The 17735-nt window shown below is 41.0% G+C and overlaps 1 protein-coding gene across 7 annotated transcripts in view; it reads right to left on the bottom strand.

The window, feature by feature from the left end:
- The window catches only part of cadps2 (Ca++-dependent secretion activator 2), a 561419-nt gene that overhangs the window by 241406 nt on the left and 302278 nt on the right, over positions 1-17735 (bottom strand). For all 7 annotated transcript variants that reach the window (XM_051951549.1, XM_051951548.1, XM_051951546.1 and 4 more), the window contains exon 11: positions 1552-1752. In XM_051951549.1, the coding sequence (XP_051807509.1) occupies positions 1552-1752 (201 nt within the window). The remainder of the gene's footprint in view (positions 1-1551; positions 1753-17735) is intronic.

Genomic DNA, 17735 nt, shown 5'->3' on the forward strand with positions numbered 1-17735 from the left:
ACATTGTGAATGAGTGGACCAGTAAGCATGAGACATCATTTTCTCATATGGATTGGCCTCCACAGCCCAGACCTCAATCCCACTGAGAATCTTTGGGATGAGCTGGAGAAGACTTTGTGCAGCAGTCTGACTCTTTCATCATCAATATAAGATCTTGGTAGAAAATTAATGCATCTCTGGACACAAATAAAAGCTGCGATATTGCAGGAACTTATCAAAACAATTCCACGGCGAATGTCTGTCCTTCTCAGAGCAAAAGGCAGTGCAATGAAATATTAGTGTCCAATTTTTTTTTTCGAAGGCCAGTATATTTTAGAGATTCATCTCCTTAGAAGCCTTCAGTCTAGCCATGATCTGACAATGAGAAAGACAGTATGGTAAGACACTCTGTTGAACAGCCCTCAGCATCCACCGCATACTTGATTATATGGTGTTGGTCAGATCCTGAGAGCCGAAAAGAAGTAGCTGTGATTCTTGGCAATCCCACCACAACTTCATTGCTGGTTCTGTCATTATGTTTGGATTCATCTGTCCAGAGAATGATAGGCTTTGACTTTATTTTTAAAAGTCAGGGTAAAGCAATAAAAATCTCCAAATTGTTCAAGGGTTTCAAATATTTTCAAGCAGCACTGTATAATCCAAAATCAGCAGAAATTATCCATATGCGACACCGTGATGTGAGTGCTGATCATACATCCTTAAAGCACGATTATATAAACTCAATCTTCTCCTCTCATTTGGAGACATTTTAAAGCCTGTAATTTCAAAAAGAGTGATTGAGTCCAAACCTCTATACAAGAATCCACGTTGTAGGCAGAAGCAGACAAGCTGTCATTATTAAGTGGACTTTCATTCTATGTGTAGCGTTAAAAAATGTCAAGGATTTTCCTTGTTTAGCCCCTGATAACTGCAGGGCCTGTTATCATGGCCTGGTACTTCCTGGCTGATGGTGTATTTTTACAGGTATCACAAAGTAGTTGCTGAGTAGTTCTTTTGGGGAGTTTTGAAAGGACCTGATTGTAAATTGGCGAAAGATGATGTTGCAGACCACCAACTTTGGATAACCATGACCTGGATGAATGAGAACCTACAGACATTTTACGGGTGTCTTTCAGTATTTGAGTATGTGTGGATAAGTGATTGTGCTGTTTGCTATCTTTCCATCTCTGCCTGCCAAACTACGCTTTTGTGTGTGTGTGTGTGTGTGTGTGTGTGTGTGTGTGTGTGTGTGTGTGTGTGTGTGAGTGTGTGAAAGAGAAAAGCAATGAGCAGAGCTTTTTTGAGGGAATGATGCCGAACTCTGCCAATGCGCTGTGACCATGTCTACGATGACAGGAAGACCAATTTCACGCTCATCAGAGGAAATTACAGGTAAATCTTTTAGAACTTTTATAGTGTGAGCTTCAGGCTTACAAGTGTATTCAGTCCCCTTTTCAGCACACAATCTAGACCTTGGTTACTTTACTGCACCATTTTTCTATGATGCTGTTTTGCCTTTATTTACAGTTTTCATGTTTATATCATCAAAAAAAAAATACAGTCAGAACCTACTGATGGGAGACACTGGTTTCTGGTTTCCTCCTCTGGAGTTTGTGGTTTTGTCCTGTGGTGGTGGGATCGGTTTGTAGGACTGTCCAGTGGCTCGGTACATGGCCTGGACCCACAGCACCCGGTCCTGCTCGTCATCACAGGCGAACACTACCAGGTCACCTTCCTTCACTGCGTTAAAAAATACTTGACCACCCTGCAGGCCTAAGGAGAAGCACAAGGAAAAAACAGAAAAGTCAAAATTAGAACAGTGAGCAAACAATTGTTTCTGGAGATACAGATTTCTCACCGATGCTTAATCTTAGTTGCTGTGGTCAACCAAAGAAAATCTTTCTTGACTGAAATTGCACCTACCATTCGACCAATCTGTTGGCAGGGGAAGAACAGTTTGTCATTTTAGGATTGTATTGTATTAAATAATTTTAACTTAATTATATACTTCAGTATTCCCATTCTGATATAATTTCTCCTTTTTAAAGTGAAAGGAGGCTTCACACCTAGCTTGGTCTGGGTGTAGCTGCGACAACTGGCAGATTTTGGAGTCAAAGAACTGTCGCTGGATAAGCCTGCTGCTTTGCTTGACAAAACTTCTAAATATGTTCATACGGCACATGTTCAAACTTAAATCGTAAACATTCCAATGTGAAAGTTGGTACAGTTAGTCTACTCTTTATTGTATTTATTTATTCATTTGATAGGGACAGTGCACATTAATGAACATCTGTTCAGACAGCAACAGACGTAAATATGCCAGATTATAGCAACAATACTAATTTACATCCGCAGTCCATAGGCAGGTAACAAAAAACATCACAGTGAAACCTAGGACAATAGGTCACAGTAAAATGACAATAGGTGACAATAAAAGCACATTACAAAAAGTGCACAAAGAAGTTAAAAAGTCAATGGTCACAAGACTGGTTCACTTTCAGCCACTGTTTAAGGTGAGTTTTGAAGGTTAGTAACGTGGGACACTCCCTTATGGAGAGTGGAAGACTGTTCCAGATCTTATTGCCCTTCACAGAAGGAGCATTTTGTCTGAAGGCTGTTTTCTGTGTGACACCTCCCAGTCCCCTCTATAGGATGCCCTGGCCCTGTGACCACTGTGAGCCCTTCTTTTAAGAAAGTCAGACATGGGGGGTGGCGGGGTGGGACAAGTCCATGTAACACCTTGTAGATCAAACAAGCAAATCTACATTTTTTTAAAAAAATTCTCAGAGCTCAGTAAGTTGTACTTCTGCAAGATATTATAAACATGACATTGTTTTCTATCTAAGACCGATAGATGATATGCTGTGTCAGTTGTTGATGTGATGTGCAAACACCGGTTGCAAAATTTACGCTCATTTTTTGGCCATCTGTGAACAAGATGCAGCCACACTGCTGATTTATTTATTTTTTGACATGGTGTCAGCTAGTTTGAAGTCGATTCCAAGTAAATGCTTGGTAACAGTTAAAAAAATCAGACTTTTCAGCTTCCATTAGGTTGGGATCATTTAAAATTGTAAATACACAGAGATGTTCACAGTTTGTCTGTTCACACATACACTCAACAAAAATATAAACGCAACACTTTTGTTTTTGCTCCCATTTATAATGAGATGAACTCAAAGATCTAAAACTTTTTCCACATACACAATATCACCATTTCTCTCAAATATGATTCACAAATCTGTCTAAATCTGTGATAGTGAGCACTTCTCCTTTGCTGAGATAATCCGTCCCACCTCAGAGGTGTGCCATATCAAGATGCTGATTAGACACCATGATTAGTGCGCAGGTGTGCCTTACACTGCCCACAATAAAAGGCCACTCTGAAAGGTGCCATTTTGTTTTATTGGGGGGGTGTCTACTAACGTCCAATTTGCGAAAGCATGTGGTGGTAAGTTGGCATGTTTTTATTTGTTCTATCAGGTTGTAATTGCTCTTTATTACTGTATCTCTGCTCTGTGTTGTAAATCGTTCTATTTGCTAAATTCTCGGATCTTCTATTTTCTGTGTTAGTTCGCCGTTTTGTCCGGTGTTAGCTAGTAGCGGCTAGCTTGTGATTAGCGGCTAGGCCGTGGTTTGTTGTTATTTTTCCTGTATTTGTTCCTTATCAGGTCTAATTCGTTCCTTGTTATTTTATCTCTGCTCCGAGTTGTAAATCGTTCTTGTTGCTAGATTTTTGGATTTTCTATTTTTTGTGTTAGTTTGCTATTTGTTCGGTGCTAGCAAAGAACGACTAGCTCGTGGTTAGCGGCTATGTCGCGGTTAGCTGTTTTATTACCTCTGCCAGGAGGTTATGTAATCACCGGAGTTTGTTTGTCTGTCTGTGTGTGTGTGTGCAGCCCGGTCTCACGGGGATTCGTGAAACTGTCACGTCAGTTTTTGTTTCGGTTTCGTGCGCACCAACACGATGTCGTCATGTTTTTCGTGCCGCTCACCACGAGCGAAACCCGCTGTGGTAATCACATCTGAAAGTGGTTTATACCGGCGGATTCATGACGATCTAAGCTGTCCATCGGCGTTTGCGGCCGCCGCTGCGGCCGCCGCTTCGGCCGCCGGACATTCTTTGAATTCCTATGCAAATTAGGCGGATTCATGACGATCTAAGCTGTCCATCGGCGTTTGCGGCCGCCAGACATCCGGCCGCAGCAGCGGCCGCGGCGGCGGCCGCAAACGCTGATGGACAGCTTAGATCGTCATGAATCCGCCTAATTTGCATAGGAATTCAAAGAATGTCCGGCGGCCGCGGCGGCGGCGGCAAACGCCGATGGACAGCTTAGATCGTCATGAATCCGCCGGTATAAACCACTTTCAGATGTGATTACCACAGCGGGTTTCGCTCGTGGTGAGCAGCACGAAAAACATGACGACATCGTGTTCGTGCGCACGAAACCGAAACAAAAACTGACGTGACAGTTTCACGAATCCCCGTGAGACCGTGTTGGTGTGTGTGTGTCTGTTTGCCTGTTAACAGCATAACTCAAAAAGTCATGGACGGATTTTCACCAAATTTTTACAGGATGTCCGGAAGAGCACAAGTAAGAATCGATTAGATTTTGGAGGTGATCCGAATCACCGTCTGGATCCAGGAATTTTTTGAAGGTCTCTGTCCAATTGAGAGATGGAGTTATGCTGTTAACAGACAAACAGACACACACACACACACACACACACACAGACGGACAGACAAACGGCATGGCGGAGGTATGCGCTCTCCGAGTGCCTTTCTAGTTTTCTTTGTATTAGTTCGATATTTACTTTATACCTGCATGGTGCTGTAAATCGTTCGACCTGCTTTATTTTCTAAGCCCTTCATTCTTTAATTTTCGGCTCTAGCCTTGCCGTTCCGTTTGGTGCTAGCTAAAGATGCCTAGGTAACTGCAGCAATCCTACAGTAGGCCTATTACAATCTGCATTTTTTATATAATAGTGAGAGTACAGCACATTTTTTTATAAGGATGAGATTGTTCTAGCTTAAAAAACGTTCTAGCTTTTAAATAGCATTTTCTAACATGACCCTCGTGTGTATTTACAGAGAAAGCATCCATCAAAGCTTGCTGTTTTTAGTGCATGTTCACGGAAGTCACTACAGGAGCAAGGAACCAAAAGTAAACAGAGCAAGCTCCCAGACAACCAGGCCAAACTTGCAGTGGGTGGTGCCATCTGTGTGTCTCAAGGAACAGTTGACCGGTTCCTCATCAGGCTTATTTGTGAAGGTCACCACCCCTTCTCTTTGGTGGAACAACCAGCATTTAAAGAGTTTGCTGCTGCACTCAATCCTCAATACAAAATGCTCTCCAGACCCGCAGTTAAGAGCAGAATTGCTGAAGCTACTGCTGATATGAAGACCAAGTTGACAGCACACCTCAGTAACATAAATCATGTTGCAACCACCACAGATTGTTGGTCTGCTCACCAAAAAAGCTACATAGGGGTCACATGCCATTGGATTGATGTTGAGACCTTCGAGAGAAGATCTGTCGTGTTGGCATGCAAGCGGCTAAAAGGCTCACACACCTTTGATGTGCTTGCCGGTGTCCTGGATGACATCCACTGCCAATACCGAATTCGAGGTAAAGTGGTAAGAACCACCACAGATAGTGGCTCCAATTTTGTCAAGGCCTTCTCTGTATTTGGTGAGAGCCAGTCAGAGGATGAGGATGCCGGGTCAGATGCAGACCAAGAAGGTTCAGAATTGGATGAGGACGTTGAGTTTCAAGACACATTCAGCATCCTTGAACAGGACAATGGCCTTGAGTACCAGCTCCCCAAACATCAGAGATGTGCATGCCACCTGCTGAACTTAGTTGCCACAACAGATGCTGACCTTGCTGAAAAGAACGACACCTACAAGAGGCTTTCACGTGCCGCCTTTGGCAAATGCCAAACTCTGTGGAATAAGTCAGGTCGCTCGCACACTGCAGCAGAAGCTATGGAAGACAAATGTGGTCTTCAGCTCATTCGACCCAACAAGACACGGTGGAATTCAACATACATGGCTGTGGAGAGAATCCTACGCATCATAAAAGAACAAGGGGAGGATGCCATTAGGCATGTCTGTGAAGAACTGAAAGTGAAAATGTGAGTTTTTGTTTTTACATTTTAAAATATTTAATTAGCATATCTTGATATTTGTAATTCATAATGAATAAACAATGCTGATGCAAGAGTATAAAATACACAATAAACATATAGACCCTTTAATGACTCACGTCACGAATGACGTCACAGCTTTAGCTGGAGGCAAAAGAGGAAGCCCGCGGCCGTGACCGAAAGGCGAAAGACTGAGGGACTAGGCTCTATCAACTTTTCTAAAATGTCGTCCTGCAGTGTTTTTGGATGCCAGAATAGGAGGAATGACATTGGCAAACGCAAATTAAAGTTTTATAGGATTCCACTGAACACTCGTGCTCAGAGGGAACGAAGACGATTGTGGTTAAATGCACTGAGGCGAAAAGACTGGACAGAGACGATCAGCTGCAGTCAATTCCAGACATTTTCAGTACAAAAAATCGCTAATATTCTATTTGTAAATAAAAAGATATTCAGTTAAATTCAATTCAGTTCAGCTTTATTCCAGACACTGGGTCCAAATACACACACCATAAGAACAAGGACACAACAAGACACAGAAAAAAATACAATCAAAAACAATAACCCGTTAAATATGACGAGAAATACAGGGAATATTGGACGCGCATCGCGAGGTGCATTTCCTTGAAAACGACTGATTCATGGATTATATACCGACTTCAAGACATGTTTTGGACAAAATAGTTTACTGGCTTGTGTCGTCTGGATGTCCAAGGTTGGATTATGGCCGTTTTTTGTGGAATATTTTCATCTGTGTGTAATAATGAACCCGGAAATGTGAGTCGCGCTGTGTACGTTAAAGCCGTGTACAGAGAAAGGATGGATGGATATTCGTTGTTTGTCGGACAAATGTGTTTATATTACCCGCTGTGGTAATCACATCTGATCTGAAAGTGGTTTATACCGGCGGATTCATGAGAATCTAAGCTTTCCATCGGCGTATAGTGTTTATATAATTGCGTTTGCAGCCTTCGGCCATTCTTTAAATTCCTATGCAAATTAGTAAGTGTACCGCCGGCGGTACACTGAAGTTTAACGGGTTAAAAATGCTCGAGTTTGCAGTGCAAACTCCCAGCGCAAACTATATACTCCCAGTCCCGCTTGACTTCTCGCTCCGCTTTTGCCTCCAGCATAAGCCCCGCCCACAAAAAAACGTCACAATGTTTGTAAACAAATAAAGGGTCTATAATACAATATAATAGAAGACTACATGATGTAAATACTTTAAAATATTTAATTGGCATATATAGCTTGGTCAAAATTCATGATGAATAAACAGTGCTGATTCAAGAGTATAAAATGCACAATATATAATACAATACAATATTATATGATGTTAATGCTATTTTGTTCTTTATGGTTACAAAGTCCAAATCCTTCTATGTTAATAAACAAAACTCAATTGTTGTTTTTGTATTTATTTATCTTGTGCAGGTTGAGCCAAGCAGAAATTGCTTTTCTGGATGAGTTCTGCTGTGTGATGAAACCAGTGGCAAAGGCCTTGAATATTCTTCAGTCAGAGACCAACACACACCTTGGGTGGCTGCTCCCAGTGATCTCTGAATTGCAGTCCAAACTGAGAAGGCAGGAAGCGTCGGTCAAGATGTGCCTCCCTCTCATCTCGGCACTACAGCAAGGGGTCCAGAAGTGCTTCAGAGTCATGATGGACGACCGAGAGCTTATCTCAGCAGCAATCCTCCTACCCAAATTTAAGACGGGCTGGACTGACAAAGCTGAAGTCATTGAAGCAGGTATGACTCCATTGTTCAATACGCGTAGAAATACTAAAAAGCATAACATGAGGTGAAATTACAGTTAACCATCTGTATTGTGCTCGCGTGTTTGTTAGTGGGAGGTGGGGTATTGAAGTGCAGTATGTTATCTGACTTAGCTGATCATAGTACTCTTTTAGAACAAATAGCTCTGTACTTAATTTCCTATGGTGTCTGTCATTAAACAGGACTTCTTTATGTGAGGCATCACCTTGACCAGATGGCAGATGCTGAGGTGGAGCAGGGCGCACTCAGGCAGCATTCATCAGATGAAGAGGACTACTTCTCCACGATGAAGTCCCGCAGGTCAGAGGGTTCTGGGGAATTGGAGGGGTACCTTGCCTGTGTTTCAGACAGCATGGACCTGCTGAACTCGTTTCCAAACGTTTAGAAACTGTCTTTGAAACTCAACACAGGCCTTCCCACCTCAGCCGCCTGTGAGAGACTATTTAGTTCTGCCGGTTTGCTCTTCACAGCAAAGAGAGCAAGACTTACAGCCAAAAACTTTGAAAATCAGCTGCTGCTGAAACTAAACAAAAGCTTTACTGGTCTAAAATTGTAGATTATGGATTGTAGTCGGATCCTGTGTGCATTTTATTTTGAATAGTTGGATCCTGTGTGCATTTTATTTTGATTTGTGGGATCCCGTGGGCACTTTATTGTGATTTTTTTTTTTTTTTTGATTTGTGCAATCCCGTGGGCACTTTATTGTGATTTTTGTTTTTTATTTGTGCAATCCTGTGGGCACTTTATGTTGTGTGGATTTTGTGTTTTTGAATACTTTGATTCTTGTTTAAATTTCTTTAATCTTCTCATAATGTTGTCGGTTGGACAATGGGACTGAAAAAAGTTTGCACTATACAGTACAGGTTGTGACTGTCCTTGTTTTCCTTGTGTTGAGGATCATGTTACTGAGCTCAGCTGAGCTTTTTTAAGTGTGGATGTGCACTTTAATACGCCTCAAAGTTGATTAAAACAACTTGTGCTGAACTTTATTCATGACTCATCCTTTTTTTGCATTAAATAAATGAAAGTAACGAAGTAACTTGTACTCAAATTACATTTTAAATGAAGTAATTTTGTACTTTTACTTGAGTACATTTTTAGATGGGTACTTTTACTTTTACTCTGAGTAAAATTTAAACAAAGTAAAGATACTTTTACTCAATTACATTTTTTCAGTACTTTTTCCACCTCTGCATGTGTACACATGTACACATGTATGTTTAGTTAAATAATGGTTAAAATATATCATTTTCAATGACAACCTGGCCAAGAGGCGGCACACAAACATAACAAAAACAAACTACACGTACAGCAAATCACACAATATTACAAAACAAATTCCGCAATGACTTGTAAAATAGAAAGGCTAAAATTAGGTGCAGTGGTCCTGAAGTGTTACTCTGACTTTTTAAACAACAAGAGTAATACGTATGAGATTAGTTTTAAGGATTGTTGCAAAGAGTTCCAGTCATTAGCAGCAAAAAACTGTAACGAAGATAGGACCAGGAGTGGTATGGACTTTGGGAATGTGGAGGATACTGAGACTGTTAGAAGAGTAGAGTGTGGGTGAGTTATGAATAGTAAGTAATGAACGCAGATATGGTGGTGTTTTACCAATGAGGGATTTGTAAGATGTACAGAAACCAGTGCAATTGTGTCCAGAAGTGAAGAGAGGGCCAGTTCACCAGTGCAGTGGTGGGTGTTGTAAGGGGCTCTGGCAGTAAAGCGGAGGGCAGAGTGATAGTGCATAATTTATGGAGGAGCGTTTTTGAAGTGGATCTGTATAAGACATCACCATAATCAAATAATGGAAGGACTGTCATTTTAACAAGAAGGAATTTAGCGGCGTGTGTGAATAAAGATTTGTTTTGGTAGAGAAAGCTGATTCTACATTTAACTTTGGAAAGGAGAGTATGGATATGTGTTTCAAAGGAGAGTGAACAATCAAGCCAAATTCCCAGATGGAGGTTGCTAGACATACCCGTAGCCTGTGGCCTACGGATACGGCACTTTCCATTTGCCAATCAGATACGCGAGATCTGGTCATGTGACTCCCGGTAGATGCTAGCGGTACGGACCCGTAGCATCGGTACTACAGGTACGGACCCTAAACCTAACCCTAACACTAACCCTAACCTAACCTTTGCTTACCTTTCAACAGTTTGCAGTGGTTAGCAGCTTCTTGACTCGCGAGTCTCGCGTACGGGTCCGTATCTGTCTGGCAAATGGAAAGTAGGCCACAGGCTACGGGTACAGGTCTGTATCTGTAGACACTACCTTCCCAGATACTTGTAGCAGGACAAATTCGATCTCAGAGTCATTCAGTGACAGAAATTTGATTGGATGTTGATTTGTGGGAGGTTTCTGCTGAAGACCATACATTTAGTTTCTGCTTATGTTTACTACCAGAAGAAGATCGGAAAAAGTGTGTTGAATTTTATTGAAGCTCATCTGTAGCACAGACAGGGCAGTGTGGAGGGAGGCACTAATAATAATAATGATAACGCCTATCACCCGATACGGGTATTACACAAAAAAATTTTTCAGATGAGTAAAAAAGATTCTTGTAACGGCAAAAAAGTTCAGTCCCAGGGGGGATTCCAAAATTACTATCTGCACCTTCTTTCCCTATCGTGACGCTTGGTCCTCCCCTCTATATTCCTGTTCCGTCTCTCAATTTTTATTTTGTCACAGATGTCAGATGTGAGTCTCCGCCAGGCTAGCCGGCCAGTTATGATTTCTCTCCATGTTCCGAGAGCAGCTCCACACTTTAGGATGTCCTTCAAGGTGTCCTTATATCTAAGAAGAGGGCGCCCAACTCTCCTTGAACCCTCTTCTAATACTCCAAAGAGAAGTGCCTTCACGGGCCGCACATCTGGCATACGTGCAACATGACCCATCCAACCAGGGCCGGCTCTCCCGAAACGCGAATTAAGCGGCTGCTTAGGGCCCCGCCGCCACCAGGGGGCCCCCGAATTGACTGTGTCTGATGGTCTACCCACAGACTGCCATCTAACATTACTTGCTTCGGACTAACCTGGCAACCACCCAACACGCGTTGTAAGTTCAGTGTCGCTGATTGGGCGGCAGCCGCAGCCCCAGACATGTCAAGGCACTTTTTTCAGCCGTTACAACAGCTAAATCCGTTATTAGTATCCAGTAACGTGTTTTCCCGAGCCGTCTTTGAATGCACCATGAGCACATGCTAACGCAGGTGTTCCAGAGGAGACGTGCTGCTGTGCTGAGCAGTGCTGAATGTGCGTCTGGAGTCATGTTTAGCAAACCAGCCAGAGACAGCAAGAAGCAAAAAACTTTACACAGTTTTTTCCAAACAAACCGTGTAAGTTGTGTGACCTTGTTGGATGCAAACAATGTTGGACTTGTTAGCTAAATGATGACAAGGTAAAACGTGGCAGTATATCAATATGTTAAGCTAGTTAACAATCATTTAAATGTTGTTGCCTCTGTTACATTACTGCTAATTTGTTTATTCTTGGAATAAACCCAGTCCTCTTTCATTTCTGGGCAGAAGATGTGCTCACAATTGCTCTCCATGTATTTAAGTCTTTTGGTCCCAAAAGAGGAGAGTCAGGGAGGAGAAAAAAGAATAGGCTACACACGTGGACAAAATTGTTGGTACCCCTCAGTTAAAGAAGGAAAAACCCACAATTCTCACTGAAATCACTTGAAACTCACAAAAGTAACAAAATAAAAATTTATTGAAAATTAAATAATCAAAATCAGCCATCACTTTTGAATTGTTGATTAACATAATTATTTAAAAAAACAAACTCATGAAATAGGGCTGGACAAAAATGATGGTACCCATAACTTAATATTTTGTTGCACAACCTTTTGAGGCAATCACTGCAATTAAACGATTTCTGTATTTGTCAATGAGCGTTCTGCAGCTGTCAACAGGTATTTTGGCCCACTCCTCATGAGCAAACAGCTCCAGTTGTCTCAGGTTTGATGGGTGTCTTCTCCAAATGGCATGTTTCAGCTCCTTCCACATATGTTCAATGGGATTCAGATCTGGGCTCATAGAAGGCCACTTTAGAATAGTCCAACGCTTTTCTCTCAGCCATTCTTGGGTGTTTTTGGCTGTGTGTTTTGGATCGTTGTCCTGTTGGAAGACCCATGACCTGCGACTGAGACCAAGCTTTCTGACACTAGGCAGCACATTTCTCTCCAGAATGCCTTGATAGTCTTCAGATTTCATCGTACCTTGCACACTTTCAAGACACCCTGTGCCAGATGCAGCAAAGCAGCCCCAAAACATTACTGAGCCTCCTCCATGTTTCACCGTAGGGACAGTGTTCTTTTCTTCGTATGCTTGGTTTTTGAGTCTATGAACATAGAGTTGATGTGCCTTACCAAAAAGCTCCAGTTTGGTCTCATCTGTCCAAAGGACATTCTCCCAGAAGCTTTGTGGCTTGTCAACATGCATTTTTGCAAATTCCAGTCTGGCTTTTTTATGAGTTTTTTTCAGCAGTGGTGTCCTCCTTGGTCGTCTCCCATGAAGTCCACTTTGGCTCAAACAACGACGAATGGTGCGATCTGACACTGATGTACCTTGGCCTTGGAGTTCACCTTTAATTTCTTTGGAGGTTGCTCTGGGCTCTTTGGATACAATTCCAACGATCCGTCTCTTCAATTTGTCATCAATTTTCCTCTTGCGGCCACGTCCAGGGAGGTTGGCTACTGTCCCGTGGGTCTTGAACTTCTGAATAATATGAGCCACTGTTGTCACAGGAACTTCAAGCTGTTTAGAGATGGTCTTATAGCCTTTACCTTTAAGATGTTTGTCTATAATTTTTTTTCGGATGTCCTGGGACAATTCTCTCCTTCGCTTTCTGTTGTCCATGTTCAGTGTGGTACACACCTTTTCACCAAACAGCAGGGTGACTACTTGTCTCCCTTTAAATAGGCAGACTGACTGATTATGAGTTTGGAAACACCTGTGATGTCAATTAAATGACACACCTGAGTTAATCATGTCACTCTGGTCAAATAGTTTTCAATCTTTTATAGAGGTACCATCATTTTTGTCCAGGCCTGTTTCATTAGTTTGTTTTTTTAAATAATTATGTTAATCAACAATTCAAAAGTAATGGCTGTTTTTGATTATTTAATTTTCAATAAATTTTTTATTTATTGTTACTTTTGTGAGTTTCAAGTGATTTCAGTGAGAATTGTGGGTTTTTCCTTCTTTAACTGAGGGGTACCAACAATTTTGTCCACGTGTGTATCTATGGCATAAATTTACAACTATTTTTTACTCCTTCTCTTTCTAATTCTATCTCAGAATTTTGATTTTCAGATTTTTTAATGATTATTTCCATAACAAAGAGCAGAGTCAGGCAGGAGATGGACCAGAGGCAGCGGCCAGCAGTAATGTTGACCATGCAGGGTCTGCAGAGGTGAAAAAAATATATAGAAGTGGCTGAGAAAAAAATATGTATCTATGGGTTAAAGTGATTTTGAGGTTAAATTCGACTGCAATTTTTACTCTTCCTAATGCTATTTCAGAATTTTTCTTACCACATTTTTTTTATGTTTATTGCCATAACAGAAAGAGCAGAGTCAGGGAGGAGATGGATCAGAGGCCAGCAGCAGGGACAATGATGTAGGGTCTTTACAGGTAAGAAGAGATTATAACTTCCTGAAAATAAGATATCTATTGCAGGGAGAAACCAGGCAGTACTGATCATTTCATGTTCAATGTTTGGCACCTTTGGCTACTCGTCCAGTAGATGTTCAAGGGACATTGTTGTCAACTTAACTAGAGTTTGGCCACTAAAACTTTAGATTTTATAGTTTAAAGTTTTATACTTTATAGTTTAAAGAACTAGCCTAGTTGGTCCCCTGGTATTGCACTGTGGCTGTTAGGGATTATGTGTTTCTTTAGCCACTAAGGACGGTGCAATTAAATGTAAGAGAATGATAAATCGCTCTGAAAAATTTGTCCCCCTCACTTCTGAGATGGTGGTTACGCCCATGCCTGTCTTTATTCCAATAAAACATAAATCATCATGGTAACATATCAATTTAAACTGGCTTTTTAGAAAACTATATGGGAAAAATACAGGAAAGAAAAAATAAACCAGCAGTCAGTTGGTGACTCCATGCTTCGTGCGTAAGTTAGGCTACTGTGACACCACGGCACCGTTTCAAACTTGATCGATTACACTGGTCTGGAGAAGCCACAGATGGAAAAGCAGTAGCACTTGAGATGGCATCATGGCTCCAAAAAGGAAGTTCAGGAGTGGGCTGGATATTTGCTGTTAATCATGTGCATGTGTGTTTTAACCCAATTACAAGCTGTGCATGTGATTTGGTAGTTGCCCTGTGCATGTTTTGGGGCCACAAAAAAAATCTTGCTTAGGGCCACCAAAGTCCTAGGGCCGGCCCTGCATCCAGCGCAATCTGTTTCTAACAAGAATGATCTCAATGTCCGTGGACTTTGCGTGATCCAGTACCTCGTCGTTCGTAATAAAGTGATCCCACCTGATCGTAAGAATTGATCTCAGATGCCGCTGCTGGATGGTCCTTAAAAGCTTGATGTGATGCCGATATAAAGTCCAAGATTCACTTCCATACAACATTAGCGGAATGATGCAATGAATGTATACTTTAAGTTTTGTCTCAACTGTCAGATCTCTGCAGTCAAACACCCTATCCCTGAGCCTCCCCATTGCACACGATGCAGCCTGAATCCGTGCTTTTATCTCATCATCTAGCTTGCAGTCCTTTGTGACATAACTACCGAGATATTTGAAGCGGTCTACTCTCTTCAATTTGTGATCATCAATATAGAAATCCAGCTGTTCACCGACACTCATGGTTTCTGTTTTCTTGATGTTGATCGTGAGACCCATTTTCAGCGACAGGTTGCTGTATGCGGATAACAGACATTGAAGCGTGGTGCCATCATTGGTAAATATGGCAATATTGTCTGCATACTGGGCTTCTCGTATGTATTTGGTGAAAATACATACACATATTGCCTAACTGAGGCACTAGATGTATGGACATTGGGATTATTGGTATACAGATGGATGTGTGAACTGTTTACAGTATGGGTGTTATGCCTTTTGCTTTAAGATGAAGAGTTTGATGACTGATGAGTCGGATGAGTTGTGTTTAGATATGTTGTTTGAATTTGATTTTCAGAAACTGTCATCAGAGCCAGAGTGAAACGTCTCTTTATTGAGGATCTCTGTTACTTTCTTTTTTTTTACCACAGAGTGGGTGTTCATTTCTGATAGAGAGGATCTTTGTTTTATACAACAGGGAAGAAAAACTTTGTGAGACAGTAGTTTGTTCTGTACTGTTGAACCTGGAGAAAACCAAAGTCTTTTTACCATTTGCCGATTACTGGCTTCAAGAAGACTCCATAAAGCCGATAAAAGGAAACCCGGCGTACGGAGTCTTTTTTGAAAGGTTCGCTGGCTGTATAACAGCACACAGGTACGTGTTGTGAGGACAGCACAATGGGTTATATTGTTGATGTAAATGTGAAGAGTGTTGGATCAAGTATTGAACCCTGTGGGACACCTTTGAGAATTTATAAAAGGTCTGAGAAAACCCTCCACCCTCAGTGACTGTAACCAACTTACACAATTTTCGGAAAGACCAATATTTCATAAACTTTCCAACAAAATGAAGTGATCGACAAAGTCAAATGCCTTCGCCAAGTCTACCAAAACAGCTGCACAGTATTCTCTGTTGTCAATAATTCATATGCTTGTGAAACATGACAATCAAATTTGCGAATATACTGTAGCGATCGTAGAGACGGTCTCTGTGACTGAATTGTTGTGCTGCAATGCACCAATGAGTTCGGGGTGTTTGGGGTTTATATGTTGTTATTGTGGTTTATGTTAGTGTTATAGTGTTACTAGTGTTTGTGTTTTATTGCGTTTTTGTGGTTTAGTCAGTCTAATTGCTTTACTGAAGTGTTACGTTGTAAGGACCGTGAGTGTGGTGTAGTGTGTTTAATGTCTTCCTGCTACATTTCCTGTATTGTGTGTTGACTGTGTGTCAAAATAAAAGCATCTGTCAGTTGCAGATTGCATAAAAGACAAATATCCTTTCTCCAACATCGTTCTTCTACGCAGCTCCCAACAATATAATAAGAACAACGAAAGAAGCACCACATGCATGACATCTATTTCCTCATGGAAGTAGCACTGAGGACCAATGCAAATTTTGTTGAATGAGAGTAAATTAACTTTCCAACTGAACACTCCACAGGAGATGGCAGCCCTGGTATGACCATTGCTGAAGATTTGTGTTGTGTTCTATTATGTGAGTAGTTTGAATACATTTCTTCGTTTTACATTTAATTTCAGAAAATGAAAGGATATTAAACATTTCCATTCACTCCACATTTTGCCAATAGTATTACACAAACTCTATAAATTCTCGCTCCAGTTTTGGATATTATGATACATGCCTCTCTGTAATTCCAAGCTTTACATTCCTAACTGAGAAACCATTCCTTTGTCCAGCTTAAGGTTGTTCATGTATTCTCAGTTTTGCCCTTATACACATCTCTAATAGCATCTGCTTCATAAATAAGTAAAGGATAGGAGAGTAAATCAAAAGGAAATTTTTCACTATCTCTTGCGATCTCTTTCTTTTCTTGGCAGAAGTCATCAGTCAAATGAAGAAAGTCAGAAATGCTCACTATCATCAAAGTCATCTAGTCTGCCAGATATCCTTGATCCAGGACAATCCTAGGAGAGGATAAAACATGCTATATGACCACTGCTGAGACTTTGACTCTTAAATCCACTTCTGAACTATTCTTCTTAACTGTTGTATGCTGAATTTATGTGAGACTGCCCACTTTTCAAACTATTATGGCATTCTGAATTGTGTAAAAGCTACTGTTAGATGCGACAGTTTGAGCTTTTATTTTGATTTTGTTAAAATGGAGAGCAGAAGTGAAACAGGATTTACTAGGTTCTGTTTCAGTGAGCAGCGTCCTCGCAGTCCATCATTATTTCCTCTAGGGTTATGGTACACAACCAGTGTCGTCTCATTTCGTCTGGTCAGCTGACCAACCAAAGCACACTGAGCTTTTTGGGTAGGAGGGCTGAAAGAAGCATTTCAAACATAGAGAGAATAGGTAGGGATGTACAGTATGACCTGAAAGATAAGGTGTTTTTTGAACATTAAAAGACAATATTCTGGTGGACCTCAAAAATAAAATTATAAACTTGCAAAGTAGCATAAAATGGGTTCTTAATTACTGATTTTATTCAGTGTTCTCAATTTTTCAGATATAGTTGCAGTTCTTTTGTATACTAACTCAATAACCTTCGGAATTTCCCTTCGGGGATGAATAAAGTGATTCTATTCTAATCAGTGTTTAATTTATTAAAATAACACTAGTTTTAATGTCAATAGCCAGTGTTGTAGTGGATGCCAAATTTGTACTGGAACATTGACAGTAAACTTTGGAAACATGTTTAGGTGCTCTGACTTACAAAAGCTACTAGAAGAGGGGCTAGTCAGGACCTGACATCTAAACATTAGCCTCATGGTGACTTCAACAATTGTGGAGGGCAATCTTACAGGCTTTACAGATTAACTGTAAACTCGCCGTGTAAGTCTCTCAGTCTGTAAAGGTGGGGACACTTGAATGCAGGCACAGAGGACAAAAACAGGATTGGGCAATGATATGGTAGTTGTATTGTACTGACACCTTTTCAATACAGTAAGGAAACTGTTCAACAGAATGCGTGACACTTTCACTTAAATGCATCAAACTACCATGAAACAATCAATGTAAACACTACGTTCAGTTCATAAAGA

This window comes from Acanthochromis polyacanthus, chromosome 8 (assembly GCF_021347895.1).
Source record: "Acanthochromis polyacanthus isolate Apoly-LR-REF ecotype Palm Island chromosome 8, KAUST_Apoly_ChrSc, whole genome shotgun sequence".
NCBI classification, from domain to species: Eukaryota; Metazoa; Chordata; class Actinopteri; family Pomacentridae; genus Acanthochromis; species Acanthochromis polyacanthus.